The sequence below is a fragment of the Mangifera indica genome, chromosome 11 (genome assembly GCF_011075055.1).
Source record: "Mangifera indica cultivar Alphonso chromosome 11, CATAS_Mindica_2.1, whole genome shotgun sequence".
In the NCBI taxonomy this organism is placed as follows: Eukaryota; Viridiplantae; Streptophyta; class Magnoliopsida; order Sapindales; family Anacardiaceae; genus Mangifera; species Mangifera indica.
Window position 1 is genome coordinate 9918852 of NC_058147.1, and position 20041 is coordinate 9938892.

Consider the following 20041-nt stretch of genomic DNA (forward strand, 5'->3'; position numbering starts at 1 on the left):
TTTGGTACCTCTAGATTCGAAAATTATTTCGCTGACCTATGCAAACTCAAGCAAGTAGGAACTATTCGTGAATACCAAGCACAATTTGATAAATTGCTAGCAAAGGTAGGTAAACTTACAGATATTCAAGAAGTAGGGTGTGATACCCTTAGGCGAATCTCACATCGACAAAGCACGGGAGAGATACTAGGTCTGTGTATGTATCTCACATTGGTTAGTGGTGGGAGAATTTGAGTGGTTAAATAGCCTGTGAGCTCCTTAACTGTTAAGACGCGTTTTGGGTTGTAAAGCCCAGAAGCAAACCCATGATGGACTGTGTGTCCAAAGTAGACAATATCTTGACAGTGGGTCAGGTTATTGGACCAGAGTTGTTACATAGGGTGTTTTATAAGTGGGCTTAAAGAACATTTGAGAGCTGACATTCAGCCTTAAAGACCCACCTCTTTAAGTGATGCAATAGGATTAGCTCGAATTTTGAAAAGCAAGGCACAGAAACATGATTCTCGCTTTGTATCAATCTCACAAGGAGCAAGAAAGAGTTCCCTGGAACCAAGCATGCCCATGTTTTCAGGTAACAAAGATCCTATAAACACCTCTTCAACAAGGACCACTTCCTCCCCTACTGTCAGACGATTCACTCCGTCTGAGCTGTAACAACGTCAACGTCAAGGTCTATGTTTCCATTGTGATGAGCACTTCACAACAAATCATGTGTGCAAACGATTGTTCCTCATCGAGCTAGAACAAGATGGCCTATTTATAGGCTTACAGACACCAAGTAATGTGAGGATAACTCACGAGAAATCTGAAACTACTTCCGCTTAACTAATGATTGAAGAATAGGTCTAAGCTAGTTATTCAACTCCACTATCAACTGAAGAATATGTTTATTATAACAGAAATCTAATCTACTAAAGACTTATTCAATCCTACCGTTACAATAAAAATTTTTTTTTCTAAGTTGTTCTGCAACATGTGGCAATACACATCACCTTCTATGTTCTCCTCATAAGGAGGGGATGGCTATAATGTTATAAATGAAAAAATTAAATCTTAAAGAGAGGAAATATAAGCTTTTAAAACTAAGCTTGGGAAATTATATGTTTTCAAAAGGCCAAGAGACTTATTCCCACCCCAGGGTTACTCTATTGATAAAATCTCATCCGTTAACTTCGAAAATCAAAATATCTAATCGTCATCAAATTATATTAGCATCCTATATTAGTTTAATTGTAAATTCCTAATTTACTCTTTTTACAAGATTACTCTCATAAATTGGTACTTTCCTCCCTTGGTACTCAAACCAGAAATCAAATTAAATGAAAATAGAAAAACATACCTTAATCCTATCATATTTCATAATGTACTAATCATAAAGAGAATTCATGCAAAAATTTAGAGGATGTTGATTTCTTTCACTTGACCCCTTGACTTAATGATGAATAAAAATAACTTAAAGTTTTTCTATATATAAGTTGTTACTATTAGTGTGTTCGATGTGTAGCAAAATTTGTAAGTATTGTGAAAAAATGTGTGTAAGAGGTAGAAAGAAGATCAACTCCTATTCATAGAATTAATGGTAACTTTCCATCAAAAGTCATATATTTTCATTAAAAAGAGTTGTTTCTTTTCATTATAAAGAGTCATATCTTTTTATCATAAGAAATCACATCTTTATATTAGCCGATAGAATTTTGATATTGAAAATTTTATATTAATTTATTTTATCAAATAAATATTATTATACACGATAAAATAAAATTTTAATGTCATTTGAGCCATAAAAATTCTTACATTTTATAGGAAGGTGGCCTATTTCAAACTCCATCATGTCAGCAGTGCTTCTCTTCTCCTCATTAAAAATGCTTGAAAATAAATTTTGACTCTTAAAATGATTAGCACCCAACTCGAACCAATAAGAGAACACATCAAGGGCATTTTTACCAAAGAGATAGAGTCCTTATTTGCCTTGCAAAAACTCATCACATTGTCTGCAAAACATACATGGTTAATCTTTATCTTTTTACAACCAAAATGGAACAATAAGGATCACTTGGAAGCTACCAAATCAAGGAGACCTAAGAGAACTTCCATGACAATGAAAAAAAGGTAAAGGGACAAAGGGTCACCTTGTCGAAGGCCATGGTTTCTACCAAAGAAACCCACCATTTCACCATTGAGGACGATAGAGAACTCAGGGGGGGGGGGGGGGGGGGGGATTCACTCCTTAATCCAACCAATCATAGTAGGAGAAAAACCAAATAGGGCTAAGGAGGAGAGCAAGAACTTCCAACTAACACAATCATGCGCCTTACGAAAATCAATCTTGAGGGTGCAATCCTTGCTTTGATTTGAAGGATGGTGGTAATTATGAAGCAAGCTTTAGCAAAGAAGGATGTTGTCCCCAATCTTCCTTCCTTCCACAAAAGTGCCTTAGGAAACATTAATGATATGTGGTAAGTGGTAAGATATGCTTAATTCTATTGGTCATGATTTTAGTGATACACTTGTAAATGGTGTTGCAACAAGAAATGGATCTAAAATCATTTCAAGATGAGGGATTGACACATTTGGGCACAAGAGTTATGGAAGTGCAATTCAACTCTTTGAGAAGCGTACCGGTCCCAAAAAAGTTTTTAATAGCTTCAACAACATCCCCTCCAACAATACTCTAAGCTTTCTTAAAAAAGAACACACCATACTCATCAAGCCCTAGGGCTTTATCGTTAGACATGCTAAAAAAAGTATTCTTAATTTCTTCCTTAGTAACTTCTTTAACAAGGGCCGACACCAACTCAAGCGGGATTATCTTTTTTATTACTCTTTCAAAGCCCAAAAAATTATCAACACATGGTTGCCCATTAAAACTCTCTTTGAAGTACTCAATGAAGGTCCCTTTTTACACAAGAAGCATATCTCACCATGTTCCTATCGATGCTTTTGATGCAAGAGATGGTGTTTCTATTTCATCTTCCATTCACACACTTGAAGAAATACTTGGAGTTGTTATCACCCTTCTTAAGCCAATTAACTCTAGACTTTTGCTTCGCAAGGCTCTCCGCCGCTTTGCTTAGGAAAATAAGCTTACCAATTTGATCTTTTTCCATAGTCCTCAAAGCATCATTGCTCCTATCTCTATTTAACAAAACTTGAGTACAAGATAGCTCAACTCTAGCCTCCTTGACCCTTTCTGAGATGTTCCAAAATTCCCTTTTATTGAGATTTCTCAACTCCACTTTGAGTTTCTTTAGTTTGGAAAGTAACCTAAACATAAAGCAACCAACAATATCTGTCATCCACACCTCCTCAATCATAGGCAAAAACCCCTCATGATTAGCCCAAAAGTTCAAAAAACTTAAAGGGAGTTGTCTGAGGTACCTCAATTTCCCCACTAGAGACAATACAAAGGAAGTGATCCAAGAATAAAGGTTCGTCAAAAAAAGCATTTGCAACAACCAAGCATCATTCACAAGGGCTCTATTGAGCTTACAACAAATTCTTCTAGTTGCACTGCTCATATTACTCCAAGAAAAGAAATTGCCACTGAACCGGAGATCCTCCAAATTTGCCTCTCTGCACATGTTGCTTAAATTCTCACTATAAGAGTTCTCTATGTTATTACCACCAAACTTTTCAGCCGAGTTCCGAATGGAATTAAAATCACCCAACACAATCCAAGGAGAATTTAAGCAAGCCTTAGCTGAATCCAAAATGTCAGCCCAAGCCTGTTTTCTGTCCATCGGATTGTTACAAGCATGGACAAAAGATCACCAAAAGTATCTACCAAGGGATATCACATTAACCTTAACAAAAATGACTTGACAGGAAATCTTATGGACCAACACATTAACATGATCCAGATTCCAAATAACCCAAATCTTACCCCATCACAGTAGTCATAGTTATTAGCAAAACCCCAAGTCTTGTCCACCAATCAAGCAATCATATCAAAATTACATCTCTTAACCCTAGTTTCCAAAACACCTGCCATACTTAATTTATTGTTACGAGGTCAGAATCTTAACTCCTTTTGTTTAAAAGGGGCATTTAGACCCCTAACATTCGAACGACCAAAATTAAACATGGAAAATTAAAAAGAAGAGTTGCCCAAGGCTTTACCTCTCAAGCCTTTCCTCTTATTCTTCTTCCCTTTCACACTGCCTACTTTGTCCTTTTCATCCACCACAACTAAGTTTCCGAAGGGGATAATAGCAGGAGACTATAAACTTACTCCTGAGAAGTTTAGCCAAGAGAGAAACCACTTACTTGACTTGATCCGCCATTGTTTTCTCCCAACAATTCCAAGAATCAACGGAAAGAAAGATACTACTTGACAGAGTCTTCTAAGCGCAACCCAGCTGCAAGAAGCTAGAGGAGTTAAGTTGATGAGGGCAAGGACAGAAAATTTATTAAATATCAAGTTCGTGAATGGAGTCCTTCAAATCCCTCCTTGGCATGTGCACGTTTACACAGAAAGTCTCTTGACAACACTCATTGCATTCGAGGTATCGTGTCCATGTGTCAATACACATCACCTCCTATGTTCTCCTCATAAGGAGGGATGGCTATAATGTAATAAATGAAAAAATAAAATTCTAAAAAGAGGAAATATAAGTTTTTAAAACTAAACTTAGGAAATTATATGTTTTCAAAAGGCCAGAAGACTTATTCCCACCCAAAGGTTACCCTATTGATAAAGTCTCATCCATTAATTTTGAAAAATCAAAATATCTACCTGTCATCAAATTATATTAGCATCCTATATTAGTTTAATTGCAAATTCCTAATTTACTCTTTTTACCAGATTACTGTCATAAATTGGTAATTTCCTCCCTTGGTACTCAAACCAGAAATCAAATTAATTCAAAACTCTGACTTTCTATTCACTTTCCTGACCAAAAAACAAAATTACACTCATAATCTTGGCGTTCTATGAAACGGATCCAACCAATGTAAGAAACCAAACTGGCACTTTTGGAAAAGCATTTTCTAAGCATGAAGAAAGGTTTAAGGATGATCCAGAGAAGTTGCAGAGATGGAGGACTGCTTTGAAGGGCCGTTGGCAACATATCTGGCTTTGATTCAAAGATTAGTAGCTAACTCTTAATTTATTTATAAATGTCGTTTGCACAGTAATTTTACTTTCAACTGTTTGTTAAATTTTTTATTTATTTACCTTTTTTCAATTTTACCATTGAATACAGGTAGATAGTTACAACAAAGAGTAATTAAAAAATAAAAAAGTAGTTAAATCGAAGCATTTCCTTTTCTATAAACGATACTTAATCTCCTTGTATCTCAGTCACTCCAACTACGTACATTGATATAATTCTTTATTATTTTTTCATATTTTTGTGCTTTATATTCATTAAATGTTTTTATGAAATTAATTTAAAATTCTACAATAAGATATTAATATTAATTTAAAATAGAAATAATCTGATTTTTATTCTGTTTCTTACTCCAACTACTGCTTTGCACTGTTCTCCTTTGCCGATTGATAAATTCTTCCAAGTCTCAAACATATTTTTTCTCTGCTTTTTCCCTTATATTAACGTCAATATTTTTTTTTTTTTTTTGCACGACGTCTTTGCTTGTGGTTAACTTTAATAATAGGCTTTTGAAAACTCGCAGATTGGGATCTTCAGAGCAAAGTATTTTCTTCATGGAATTCATGTTTGGATTCCAAGAAAGTTAGAGTTTCAAATTAATTTGATTTTAGGTTGAGGAATGAGGGAGGACGACACTAATTCATGAGGGTAACTTTATCATAATAGATAGGACTTTATTAATAGAGTAAACTTGGGGTGAGAATAAGTCTTTCGGCTTTTCCAAATTAAATTAGAAATATTATTGGTTAAATAAATTTTTTATTTTTATGATTAACATATTTTTTTAACAATAATGGTTGAAAGGTAAGTGTTTTGTCAATCATCGGATATGGTTTTGTCAATGATTGAACCTTAGGTTAGAGCATACTTAGTAAATACAGAAATTAAAAAAATACGATACGAAAATTATTTGGATATAATATGAGAAATAATAAAAAACATGTTTGTAAAAAAATGGTTATAAAATTCGAATACATAAATGATATAGAACATGTATATGCAAGTTTAATATGATACATTATCAATAATCATTTTCAAAAATACGGCAACATCAATCATAATTTTAACATTTTCTGTAGATCTTATAGTTAAAATCAATATGACAATTCAAACTAAAAATTAGATTGACCATTAAATCTAAAATAACATGATATATAATCATGATTTAATTATCACAAAAAAAAATCATTTTATGAATTTTTTATCAAATATAAAGTATCTAATCAATTACTAAACAAGTTTTAAATTATTATTTCATGAACTTTTTATCAAATCATCACCCAAATATTAAACGTGTGTCGAAGATCCATAAAATAGTTTTATAGTGTCATTGAAAATATAAAATATAAGTTAGAGATTTTGATGACAAAAAATTAAATTTTTTATTTTATATAATTATGGTATTATATTGATTAACCGAAAATATGAAGAATATTTTTGTATTTTAAAAATACATTAAAAAGGGAAAATGTTTAAAACATTAAAAATATGTATTTAATACGAGAAATATATAAAATGCACATGTAATATGATTTAGGTTTAAAAATTCAAAACGATATATTTAATACAAAAATTAAAAAGAAAGTCAAATTAAATATGAATAATAGACGTTTTTACTAATGAGTGGAAAAAACTCTTTTGGCCATAAATTAATAACTTGGACACAAAAATATCTAATAAAATTATATATACAAATACATAAATAATAAATATAAATAATGATTTTTTATTTATATGATAACTTTGAATAAAAAATAAATTAATAGATAATAATATAATAATATATTATTATTTGTATATAAATTTATATTTATTATTTATGTTATAATATTACTCTGCCCTTATATAGACCAAATATCCCAAAGATGTACCGTCTTCTTATTCAGATGTAAAGATAAACCAAATGCACATCTTAATCTTAACCGGTGTACATCATTGTAATCAAAACGGAGCGCTGACGGCATTAATAAAATAATCTATTTTCCGAGTAGTATAAAATATCTAAAACTCTTAAATCTTGTGATATCTGTGACAGAGACACAGGCGTACTGACAAACAGACATTTATATTAAATTAACTTTCAATACCACGTCAGCACCTTTCTTCGACTTGAAAGAATCAAAGTCCTTTTACAGTCATAACTCCTCTAAATCCTCTCTTCATTAGTGTACTGTCCCACTCCCACCACTTCATATTAAAGGACTCCGCTCATTCAGCCCGCATCACCGATAAACTGTCTGTAAACTTCCTCTATTCTACTTTTACTTTTTGCACTTTACCCCAATCTTCTTTCTCTATTCTTCCCTTTTTCCCTTCTAATTTCCACTCTCCCACTTACTCAAACAAGCCACCACAAAAACATTACTATTTTTTAACTTTTCTCACTACATCTTCATCGTTTTCTAGGGTTTCTCATATCATGCACGGCCTCAGCCGCTTCGGAACCGCCCGCTCCACTACGGCGGCGTCTCCGCCTTCCTCTCCTCGCTTCCGACACGGCCGCACCAAGATCGTCGCCGGTGGGGGAGGATTTGGCGGGAGAGGTGCGAAGCAGAGTTTGGTGGAGAAGTTGGTGCTTGTTTTCATTTCGGCTGTGTTCAAGCGGAAAGGCGTGCTTCTGTTGGCGCCTTTGTTGTACATATCTGTAATGTTGTTGTATATGGGGTCGTTGGGGTTCGATGTTGTTGATTTGAAGAGTGTTGTTGTTGTGCATAAGCATGCGCTTCCTGGCTCGGTTTATAGAAGTCCGCAGGTTTTTGAGAAGCTTTGGCCGTTTATGGAGGCTGAAGCCAACGCCACCGACAATGCGGTACTCTCTTTTTGAGGAATTAGTAGTTTACTGCTCTTTCGTTGAATACATTTACCTTTTGTTTTTGTTGGTTTAGTTCCTCTTACATGGATGCTTACTGATGGTAAGCACTCGTAATGTAGTTAGACTGCTTGGTTGCTTATGTTTATTGCATTTTACAGATTGTGAAATAGAGATATTATTATAGTTCCGGAGAATGATTTAGATGTAAATAAGCTATCCCGTATTATTTTTTTTATATGTATTGGTTGGGATATTCGCTTTTATCTCAATAAAACTACCCTTTTTCGTATATTTGTTAGAGATATGTGACAGGAACTGTTGACTTGGTGGATGGATGTGGATTTTGTACACATACTTAACGAAATAAAATAAGAAAAATGGCCTGACTGCATCTTATGTGGTTTTAACATATTGCAGACTTCAGGAATTAGTTATCTTTTTGTGGTGCATATAATATACTTCCTCAAGTTTCTGTCTTATTTGTACAGCTGATGTGAACTACAATTGACTGACAAAAATACTCAAATGGAAATCATGCAGTTGATGACAGCATGGAACTCAAAAGTCCATCAGAGTTGGAAGCCTTGTACCAATACAAGTATTTCTAAAGCAGGTTTGAGTTTGATTCAATGTTTTTAGACCTGGATTGGGCCTAGGGCCAGTCCACGGCTCAATCATTCTAGCTAACCGGGTAGACCAATAACATCAGCATGATATAATTACAAATTTGAAGAGCATATTGATATATTTATTCAATAATGTTGAATAATAAATGTTTCCAGCCTAATGGTGCTTGTGCCTTCCTACATCCCGGTCTCGGGTTTGAGTCTTGTTATCTTCAAGTTTAAATAAATACTACTTACGTTAGCATGACAGTCAGTCTGGCATATTGTATTATAAAATTATAAGTTATCAAATGATCAAGTAATTGTACGTATCAAGATTCGCTAGAGTGGATAATAAAACACATGATAGACAATTGAGAATCATATCCTAACTTTATAATATCAGATCCATCCGAAAGGTCAATAAACACTCCATTTTTTCCGTTAGGGCTAAATCATTAGGTTTCTGTGACTAATGTACGCTGAGGACACAAGGTTATGCCATCTAGCAGGACAATGAGGAAAATTAGTTTGAAATATCTAGCGTGGTAGCTAGAAATGGTGCATGATCTGTCCCTTAATTCACTTTTAAGAATTTGCTAAGACTCTTGCTTTAATTTTACCATGTTAGGATTCTTCACCTTGTGTATGAAATATTTATGGTAACCATTTTATAGATAACCCTAAGTTGATCTAACGTAGAGTCTTAGAATTACAGGATTATGAACAGATTCTTTTTGGAAGGCAGTATTTGGCATATTATGTTGGAAAATGAATGTTTGATACCTATAGCTTTATATTTCTATGTGTTTTCAATGTATCAATATTTTCTGAACAATGATTCAAAATGAATTTTATTCTCTATTTCTGTTTATTTTTGTGCTTTAGAAGCTGTGGAAAACTAACTGATGTTCTCTGTTTTGAGTTCTCAGAGTTGCCCAGGTCTAATGGTTTCCTTATAATTGAAGCTAACGGTGGGTTGAACCAGCAACGATTATCGGTATGTTTTGTTCATTAAGTTAATTTTTCTTGCTGTTCTTTTAGCAATATTGGAAGTAAAAATGGTAGATTACTTTATGTCTTGGCATTCAATGATCTTTACATGCTTCCCCATGCAAGATGAACTAAATGTTGTGAATTAAGATTTTACTGTGTGAGATTCTCTTCATTACAAATTGTATTAGTGTAAGTTTTCAATTAACTGGTGATTAATTTTATCTATTGAAACAAAATTTCTAGTTTCATATATATGTGAAGAAGAAGAATTCTATGCCTTCATATGGTGTCAACTCTGCCTTAAAGTTACCTATCTTTTGTTTTAACTTTTCTTTGTTATTTTAATATAGATATGTGATGCAGTGGCAGTGGCAGGACTGCTGAATGCAACTCTTGTCATTCCAATTTTTCACTTCAATAGTGTTTGGCGAGATTCCAGGTGATTGTTATTTCTGTTATTATAACTGTAAAGAGCTATTCTTGCATGTTAGTGAACATCTTGATGTCTGTCTGTGAGCTTTGGGATTAGTTTAATGGATCCATAAGTTAATATAATTAATGTGCTTAGATTTGAAATTGTGGCTCAGGTTTGTTCAGAGGTCCATTTTCCTTAAACCAAACTGATCTTGATTGATTCTAATCATTTGAAACAAAGACTGCACTGTAATTAGAAAACAGAACCAATCCTAATTTGGTTTGGTTTCTTGGTTCCATAGACTTCTGTAAAGTTTCTTCACATGCAACATATCTGTTATACTGAACTATTCCATAATTGAACGTCATACTGCTTTGAGACAGACCCGATTCCATAACTATTTCCCACCATATAATTGCAAGAAAAATCTATGATATTTATGTTATTTTCCCCCCATATAATTATATAAATAATTATATAATTAGATAAGTAAAGTTTCTTCATATGCAAATATAATGTGATATCTTCCATTGACATTGGTATATCTCACTTTTCATTTGTATTATTTTTCTAGATTATTGAAATAGTTAGTTTGATTTTCCATTTATCTAACTTTTTTCTGTTTGGTGCAGCAATTTTGGTGACATATTTGATGAAGATTTTTTCATACATGCACTTAGAAATAATGTGAATGTTGTCAAAGAACTGCCAGAGGATATACTTGAACAGTTTGACCACAATATAAGCAGCATTGTAAATTTAAGAGTGAAAGCTTGGTCCAGTCCAACCTATTATCTTCAAAAGGTCCTGCCAAAACTGCTGCAGATGGGGTATGCAGTTTAAACTTAATCTGTTATGTTGTTACTTCTCAAGAGTAGGCTGAATTTCAATGGAATTGTTTTCAACTTGTTTTGGAGTTTTTTTATTCAAAACCCTCTTTATTGCACTAATATAATAATATATATTTTTCCTGTTCTACCTATTATAGATTGGACACTTCTGAATTGGAAGCCTAATATTGGATTACTATTACCATTTGATATTATATCGGAGAAGGAGAAGAATTTGGTTCATTTTTGCTTCAAGTATTGTATGGCAAATAATCTTGAATTTCATCATCATAATAAGCTCAGCTATTCTCTAGATCTTCTAGAACAGCTAAAGAATTATTGCTTGTAAATGGGCTTATAATTATCCCCCACATGGTTCATGGGATATTTAATTTTTACTCAGTTTTGAGTATCATCACAATGGTGCAGAACATTTTTCAGGCAAAATAATTTGGAGTATGCTGAAGGAAAATGCAAAATTTAAACCGAAAATAAAGGTGATTCAATATGTATGCCTTTTGTATGTGTAGGGTCTGATTTCTGAAAGTTTTATTGATTTATATGACTCCATGAATAGACATACATGAACACAAGCTCTCTTATTCTTTCAGAAACACACACCAGCAATATAAGCATTCTGAATTCATGAATGCAATTAACGGTTACTGCATCTTTCTTTCTTTCCTCACTGCTCTTAAACCCTGAAACTAGTTGGTTCCCAATTTTTAGGAAATAATGTGGAACCTTTAGCCACAAGCTTGTAGCATATCATACATGAAAAGTATTAAATATCGTCATTTCACAATGCAGGGCTGTACGAATTGCTCCTTTCTCCAACAGATTGGCTCATGGAGTTCCTTCAAATATTCAAGGACTTAGATGCCTGGCCAATTTTGAAGCCCTAAGATTTTCTGAACCTATAAGAATGCTTGCAGAGAAAATGGTTGAGCGGATGGTTAAGAACAGCTCTCAAAGTGGGGGGAAATATGTTTCTGTGCACCTTCGCTTTGAGACAGTACTGTACTTTTCTTTCTACTTTTCTATTGATGCCTCCCAATGTTGTATTTCTAATCCTTTGTTTCTTCTCTAAAGGATATGGTTGCATTCTCATGTTGTGAATATGATGGTGGCAAGGAAGAGAAACGTGAGATGGATATAGCTCGAGAAAGAAGCTGGAGGGGGAAATTCAGGAAAAGGGGAAGAATAATAAGACCAGGTGCAAATCGTGTTGATGGAAAATGCCCATTGACTCCATTGGAGGTATAAAATTATGATTGTCTCCTTCCCTTTACTGGGTTTGATATATCTCTGTTATATCCTTAAGTTTCAAGTTAGGATCTTTTTGTGGGGCTTACCGCAACCTGCTTTCAAAGCAATTGTGATTTCTATTAACTGGATATCTGAAGTTATATATATAAATCCATTTGTTATAATCAAACCCAAATGAACATATGACCCTAAGATCAACTTAATCATGCGATTTATTGCTTTCTTGTTTTTTTATTTCTCTTTAATTTCTAATGCAAATTTAATTTCAACGTGATTTTGATTTTTCTTTTTTTTTTTTCTCCATAAATGATACATATCTTTTTTAAAATCTAATAAATCCTCCATCAGGCACAGATTCTAAGTTCATAATTTAATGTGCAACAACCCATGTCAAAACATTTTGGTTTAAGGCCTCTGGGCCCGCTTTTCCAAGTCTCAATCAGCACAAATCTAAGAACTTTGGATCAACTTCATCCTTCAACTCATCTGATCTCAATCTTCAATTCTTCACAAGTCCTTAATGAGCATGATATTATTTACATGAGAATTACAACTCAATTTTGTAGCAATTCATTACAGGACTGACTAACTTGAATTTCTGGCATGCTTCTTAATACATGTATTATGACAGACCTTATGATGGATACGAATACTCAAAAGACACCAAGTTATTTGACCTTGATACTTGAATGGTAGAAGATAGTGATTAATTTATGTACTGCTCAGTTTTAGTTCTTTAGAATATCTGTATCATTAATGCTTTATTCCAACGTCTTCTTCCATCACTTGTTAATTTGTTGATTGACTGAGTAAATACTCATCTATGTTGTTTTGACTTTGTACATCATCGGTCTAGTATCTCTTTTCCTTGTACTTATATCCAATGATGATTTCTGCAGGTCGGAATGATGCTTAGGGGCATGGGTTTTGATAACACGACCTCAGTGTATGTTGCAGCTGGCAAAATTTACAAAGCTGAGAAGTTCATGGCTCCACTTAGACAAATTTTTCCGCGCTTAGAAACAAAAGATACACTAGCTACCTCTGAGGAACTTGCTGCATTTAAGGTATTGCATTCTCTAGTGCATGTTTTTTCCAATTGTTATACTGGGAACAAGTTAATGTTTCTAATACCCAAAGTTTTTTATTTAGGGCCACTCGTCGAGATTGGCTGCTCTTGACTATACAGTTTGCCTACACAGTGAAGTGTTTGTCACGACCCAAGGTGGAAATTTTCCTCACTTCTTGATGGGCCATAGGCGTTATTTTTATAGAGGACATGCTAAGACTGTTAAACCGGATAAGAGAAAGTTGGCACTATTATTTGATAGTCCCGATATCAGGTATGTTGTTGCCCATCGCATAAGTATATGCTCTTGGATTTGCATATGACAAATTGTGGAAATAGAATGAGTTATCTTATTGAGAATTTTTCATATCATATTATGTGGTCAGGTGTTCATTTCACAGTCATTTGTTGTGAATTAGAAGCATCTTCTGATGTTTCTGTATATGACTTTGGATCTTTTGGTCTTTGGCAGATGGGATGACTTAAAGAAACAAATGAAAGATATGCTTGCCCACAGTGATCAAAAGGGAATTGAATTAAGAAAACCCAGTGGGTCACTTTACACATTTCCCATGCCAGATTGCATGTGTAAAACCACTTGAACCACCAACATTAATTAATACATTAACACAAATAAACCAACTTCAAAATCTGAATATAGAATCCAGGGTTACCCAAGTTCTTTTTACTTGTAATTTATACCCCTATTATTAGATTCTGAATCTAATTCTTTCATTTCAGTTGAGAGAGAAGTTGTAGGTTCTAATTCTTTAAAATTGACTCCATTACATCCTGTAGTTGTCCTCGCAAAATTCATTGTACATGACACGATAACAATAAAGTGATTTGAATTTGAGAAGTTCATGATCTCTCATTTTGGCGTAAGTTTCAAAAGGAGGGGCCTAACTGGGGGAAGATTATTAATTTGTAATATCCTTTCTTTATTTTTTTGGTAGTTTATTTGGTGGCTATCATAAATTAGAAATCGAAATATACAGAATGTTTACCATATAAATATAGATGTCATACCATATAATATTTGTTTAATTTTGCGGGTATTTCATGTCTCTATTGAGATGTCATGTTAATGATTTTCGTGGAGAATTTGTGCACATCTTGAACATTAACATTAATTCTGTGAGCAAACCTTCGGAATATGAAATTCGGTGGGTGATTGGCTAATTGTTATTACTTGGTCCTGTATTCATCAAAATGTTGAATTGAATTCTGAGGACAAATCTGAAAACCGTCTACTATTTTTATTCATATTTGTCAAGATGTCAACCAGAGTTTTTACTACCTAAAATTTCTTCCTCTCTAGTCTCATCCGAAGGTATCCACATGGAAGTCAAGCAGTATATGCTTACTTACAAAGTCGGGCTTTTTTTTATTTGGTTCCAATGGTATCTGTTTGACCGATCATAATCAAGCTCAACGTCATTGGTCTCAAAGTTCTCACAATCGAATCGCATAAATCATCTTTTAAACTTGCGCCCAACCGGTGGGTGTTTAAGAATTTTTATAAAGTGGTTTCAATCATACCATGGAGGCAAAGACAATCACATTACCAAAACTTCAAATATATTGTAATAAAATTATATATACAAATAAGAATGTATCATTATGTGATTAAGTATGGTTTTATCTTTAATTTTTAACTATCTTATAACATGATAATATATCGTTATTTGTATACAAAATTAAATATATAACACTATTTAATATATTATTATAAAACAAAGACAAACCCAATACTCTTATCTCTGTGTTTAAAAGGTCGAGTTTCATTGGCCATGAAGACAAGTTCAATTTTTATGCAATGCACAAGATTATGTTGTCTTCTTATGCACCTTAGTCATATTAGATGTAATTAATTATTGAGAGATAAAGGAATTAAAAGAAGAATGTCTTAAATTAACTCCAACACTAGAGAGAATGGTTAGTATTATTAAGAGAAATCATTATAACCCAACTAACTATATTATCAAATAATTCAACTACAATCATTATAATTGTTCTTCAACGTAGATGATCGTATTTAACTAATAATATCTTAACACTAGCTTTTTTAAGGATTCATCAGTTCCTTCACTATAAATGTCAAAAATATCACGGCTATAGACATGAGATCTTTGTATAATTTAAGTTTGCATTATTAAATTTTGTGGTGCATAAGTGTGTATATTAAAGTTTACACTATCAGTCATTTGACCCAAATGTGTAATAATAAGGACAGGCTTTTGAGCTGCAATGCATTAGAGGTGCACAACCCTTTACTCCAATAAATAAGAAATTCTCAATATGCCTTCCTAGTTCATTTGCTAATAACATTGCAAATGTGAACTTCAACCATGGGATTCAGTCTCTAGTAGAGCATATGATTCATAATACAAAATGAAATTCAAAAACACTAAGCCATTCCACCCACTCATTCAACAACCAATCATAGATGAGAACTACTTTAGTGTGATCATGCTCAGTGAGATGGTACATGATCGTCTCGTAGTTCATGAATCCTTAGCCAACTTGCATGGACGACTTCTTATACTAGGTGATTGCTCTTAATATCAATATCTTATATATTATTATTGCAAGATTGATAAAAAATAAAATTAAGCAAACAAGTGTAGTTGGCATAGTTGAGTACACCTCAACGTAATTGCTCAATGTAAAAAGTCATCTATGCAAATTGTTTAATGGTCCATGAGAAACGGAAAAGTGAATCTTGCCTGAAAAAGGATGTCAATTGAATATATTAGGATTCAGGCATCATAGTATTAAGCCAATTTGATCCATTTTGGTCGAAACCTAGTAATTGGGTCTTCATCAACCATTCAACCAACACCATGACTCATGTTCTCATTGCTCATAAAGCATTAGACACCATGCATTTTAAGGTAAAAAAGCACCCCAGAGATCAAATGAATTTCAATTGATTATGGTTGAAATTCATTTTTTCCTTAAATGAAACAATATGGCAATGTGATCAAAATTTGGTCGATGTTTGCTACATTCTTGCATTTAAGCCAAATTTTAGTGATTTGGCTTACAACAGAGCTCGTTTGACTTTAATAAAGCTCATTGAGCTCACTTCAAAAGTGTTTGAACTCAACTTGTTTGAGAGGAGCCAAGTTTGAATCAAGTTTGAGCTTAGTTCGATATTAAAATAATATTGTTTTAATGTGTATTGGTCAAAATGACGTTATTTTAATCTATTCATATCGATTTTTTTAAACTCGTAAGTTTTACAAGCCAAACACCCTAAAATTTGAGTTAAAAAATATCAAACTCTTAAACTCAAGCTCAATTAAGCTTAACTCATTTCAAGCTCATTTGAATCAAGTTTGAACAAGCTCAATTCGAATCTAACCCTAGTTGACACCATCTTTTTAATCAACTTTCCCTATGCTCTATTCTTTACCTTTTTTTTTTCTAGTCCAAACTTGAAATCTAATCAACTCTAGCGGTTTGGACCTAAAAATACAACTTTATTATATAAACCCTAGATTTGAATTTAATCTAAAGATACAAATTAATGATAACATATTATCCCTGCACTACTCAATCAACAATAACCAACATACCACTCTATAAAAACTTATGTGAGAAAGTGTAATTTCTATCATCAAGTGGTGGAAAGTTCATCTGGGTGGGAAAATTTAAATCAACTCTATAAAAACCTGTCTAGGATCAATATGTTACTAAAATAAGAAAATAATGAATAATAAATAAAAAACTTGAAATATTATTCAATGATTAAAGCATCCTTTATTTCAAATTGAAGTGCATAAAAATGAGCAAATACACATATTGTCGCTACCACGACAAATGCCATGCACAAATGGTCCTGCATATTTAGTTGCACAGTTTTTATTACAACAGTCATTGTTACAACTAGAACTGCATCTTCCAATGGGTGATGAACATATTTTGCATTCATATACGCATTTGCATACTGAAGCAATACAATTTCCGAACCCAGTTGGATGTTTTGATGCACACTTTGAATTGCAGTTGGCATCACAGGGACCCAAATCTTCCTTGCATAAATCACCTTGAACCTTGCAAAAGAATTTTCCTATTGCATTTGTCACCATTTATATCAAATTAGATTTCATATAAAGATTAACTCAAAATGAAATAATAGAATTTCTCATATATTAATGCATTTTTAGTTGCAAATATTTTTATAAAAATGTTTTAAACAAAGTACCATATCATAAAATTAATAAATAAGTAAAAAAATATATTGAGAAATTAAAAATTTATGGCATAATAATGTATAGCATGAATTACATTAGCAACAAAATATACTATAAGTCATTAAAATGGAAGATTATTACCTGATGAAAAAATTACAAGGATGAGAACAATATAATAATAATAAAATATGAAGCCCTTGGCCATTTTTTAAAACTGTTTGAAAGTGTTTTTATGGTGCAAGTGCTTTGCAGTGTATTACAATTATTTATATGTAAAGAGGAACATTCATGAATAAGGTCCACAAGCGATTATAAAGACCTGCCAAAAAAGTTTTCAAGACTTACCAAAAAACAATCAGATTTTTCTGGGGCCAATTAACTTAATTACTAATTAAATCTGCTTTCCAGATTCTAATTAGGTCATCTATATCTATAGAGAATTTGTACTTTTTAGGTATATTGTTATGGAAGAACTCATCATGTTAACCATTTTCAACACGAGGGGTGTACATGATTTGATTTAATATGATTTGAGAGTTTTTTTAAATTAAACTGAAAAAACAGTTTAAAAAATTTTCAAACCAAACTAAACAATTTTAAGTTTCAAACCAAACTAAAAAAATATTTGTTTTGTTCAATTTTAATCATAGTAATCAATATCGTATAATACACAATACGTATCATAAGATGTATTAAATTAATACGATACAATAAACATATCATATGATATAATATATATTCTACAATATGATATATATTATCGATACTAATTGATACATTTTTTTAAAGAAATTGATAGTGTAGTAAGGTGTATGTGAAAATTTTTTAAATGTTAAGGGTGTTTGTGATATTTTTCAAAATGATGATGTGTCAATTTAATTTTTTATTATTTTATTTTTTAAAATACATATCATACGATATAATATACAATATAAAAAATTAGGTTTTCGATATACGATTCAACTGTCATTGTTTGAACATTTTAAAATTATTCATTTTAAAATATATCTATCATTTAATAAAATTAAATGAATTATAATTTTATAAAACATAATATAAACATATAAAATAAATATGAAATATATATACAATATATATAAGAAAAATGACAAAATAAATATAAAAAATAAGTTGTATATCTAATTGCTTATTAGAAAATTTTGTCAAATATAGTTATATATATATTTATTTTTTAAAAAATGTAGTTTACAGTTTGATTTAGTTTGAAAATCATATAAACCACAACTCAAATTAAAAGAAAATAGTTTGAAAATTTTTCAACCCAAATTAAATTATTTTATAAACTAAATCAAACTAAACTATAATTTTTATAGACTTCAATTTGATTTTACGGTTTAAACCAAACTATGCACACTCCTATTCAAAACTTAACTATATAAATTTTATAATACTTAGTGACATTCAAGTGACAAGTGCATTACATATCTTTAAATTTAGTAATGAAATTTAATTTGAAGCACTACATATATGTATACCACGAGAGAAATTAAATTAAATACATAAAATTTAAAGTGGATTATAAAACCAATAATTTATGGATCCGCTAACAACCAAATCTATGCATTGTATAATTTTTTGTTGATGAATCATCGGTTAACCTCTGATTTACCAATAATTTGTTTTTATCTAAGAGACTAGAGGCCAAAGAATAGTCACTAGAGAATGAAAGAGAAAAATGAAACTCTAAAAGGAAAATTATTACTTTTTAAACTTTAGATAAAAAGAAATTGTTAGATTTTTAAATCTAAAGAGAAAAATATCATAAATTTTTAATTAAATAATATTTTTATCTTTGATTCTAACAATAAATTTTAGTAAAAGAGTGAATATTTAGGTTCTTAAAAACTAACGAGTATAAGTTTGAGATTTCACCCAAACCTTAGGTGGAAATAAGTCTTTTGACCTATTTACAACATCTAACACCGAAACACCAATTCCAACAAATCAAACGTACAAACCTCACACCCTAAATTTTTCAAAATACTAACAACCTTAAAAATTGCATTCAAATCAATATTTAATATAAAATTTATACAATGTAGTAGAAAACAATCACAAGTAACTTTCTTTCTCATTTTGTTAAATAAAAAATTCTTCAAACACTAAACAAAGGATGATGATGACAAATAATGAACAACGGCGAAGATCAACAAACATAAATTTGAAATACAAAATAAGTTTTGAATGCAAAAGCTTGATTCGTGGATACGGTCAGACTTTTATCAGAAATTATATTATAAAGTTGTTGAGAACAATTTTTTAAAAAAATTGATGAAGAACGATTGAAAATTTAGTTCATATGTGAGGATAGCTTGTTCCTATTTAAACCTTTTTGGCTATATAAACATAAAAAAGAGAGATGTGGTTATTTTTATAAAACCCCGGAAGCTTATTATCTTAATTACAATAAAATTATGTCTACGTAATTTTGATACATAGAGAATGTATAATTAAATCGTGTACCAAAAATGTATATGCATAGTATTACTCTCTTAATTAATATATAGCCAAAAGACTTATTCTCACCTAATGTTTGCTGAATTTTCATACTAATAACCATTAAATATTGAAAACCCAAATTCCTACTTTTGGAGTATTAAAATTAACAATTGAAGCTAAATATAGGGTAAAACTATCATTTAACTAGTAATATATTAAAAATAATAAAATTTTATTCATTTCTTCTTTTAGTTTGGAAAATTAACAATTTT

General features: G+C 31.7%; 2 protein-coding genes across 2 annotated transcripts; one reads left to right on the forward strand and one right to left on the reverse strand.

Moving 5' to 3' along the window:
- Positions 1 to 428: 428 nt before the first annotated feature.
- Positions 429 to 3740, reverse strand: LOC123229730. Its single transcript, XM_044655655.1, has 2 exons — positions 2998 to 3740; positions 429 to 648 (listed from the first exon to the last, which is right to left on the reverse strand). The coding sequence occupies exons 1-2, from the start codon at positions 3738 to 3740 to the stop codon at positions 429 to 431; spliced, it is 963 nt and encodes a 320-aa protein (XP_044511590.1).
- Positions 3741 to 7264: 3524 nt separating this feature from the next.
- LOC123229977 (O-fucosyltransferase 9) lies at positions 7265 to 13966 on the forward strand. The gene is made up of 10 exons (XM_044656049.1): positions 7265 to 7920; positions 8464 to 8536; positions 9461 to 9528; positions 9875 to 9963; positions 10572 to 10769; positions 11580 to 11784; positions 11862 to 12029; positions 12938 to 13105; positions 13191 to 13381; positions 13580 to 13966. The coding sequence occupies exons 1-10, from the start codon at positions 7531 to 7533 to the stop codon at positions 13707 to 13709; spliced, it is 1680 nt and encodes a 559-aa protein (XP_044511984.1). The 5' UTR covers positions 7265 to 7530; the 3' UTR covers positions 13710 to 13966.
- Positions 13967 to 20041: the final 6075 nt, after the last annotated feature.

What these genes read in the sequence shown, in the direction of transcription:
- LOC123229730 (XM_044655655.1), bottom strand. Translation starts at nt 3,740, where the DNA reads ATGGACAGAAAACAGGCTTGGGCTGACATTTTGGATTCAGCTAAGGCT. An exon ending in AAGGGTGATAACAACTCCAA is followed by an intron (nt 649 to 2,997) that starts GTATTTCTTCAA and finishes ACGTTGTTACAG; the next exon opens with CTCAGACGGAGTGAATCGTC.
- LOC123229977 (XM_044656049.1), top strand. Translation starts at nt 7,531, where the DNA reads ATGCACGGCCTCAGCCGCTTCGGAACCGCCCGCTCCACTACGGCGGCG. An exon ending in CCAACGCCACCGACAATGCG is followed by an intron (nt 7,921 to 8,463) that starts GTACTCTCTTTT and finishes GAAATCATGCAG; the next exon opens with TTGATGACAGCATGGAACTC. An exon ending in TTTGATAGTCCCGATATCAG is followed by an intron (nt 13,382 to 13,579) that starts GTATGTTGTTGC and finishes GGTCTTTGGCAG; the next exon opens with ATGGGATGACTTAAAGAAAC.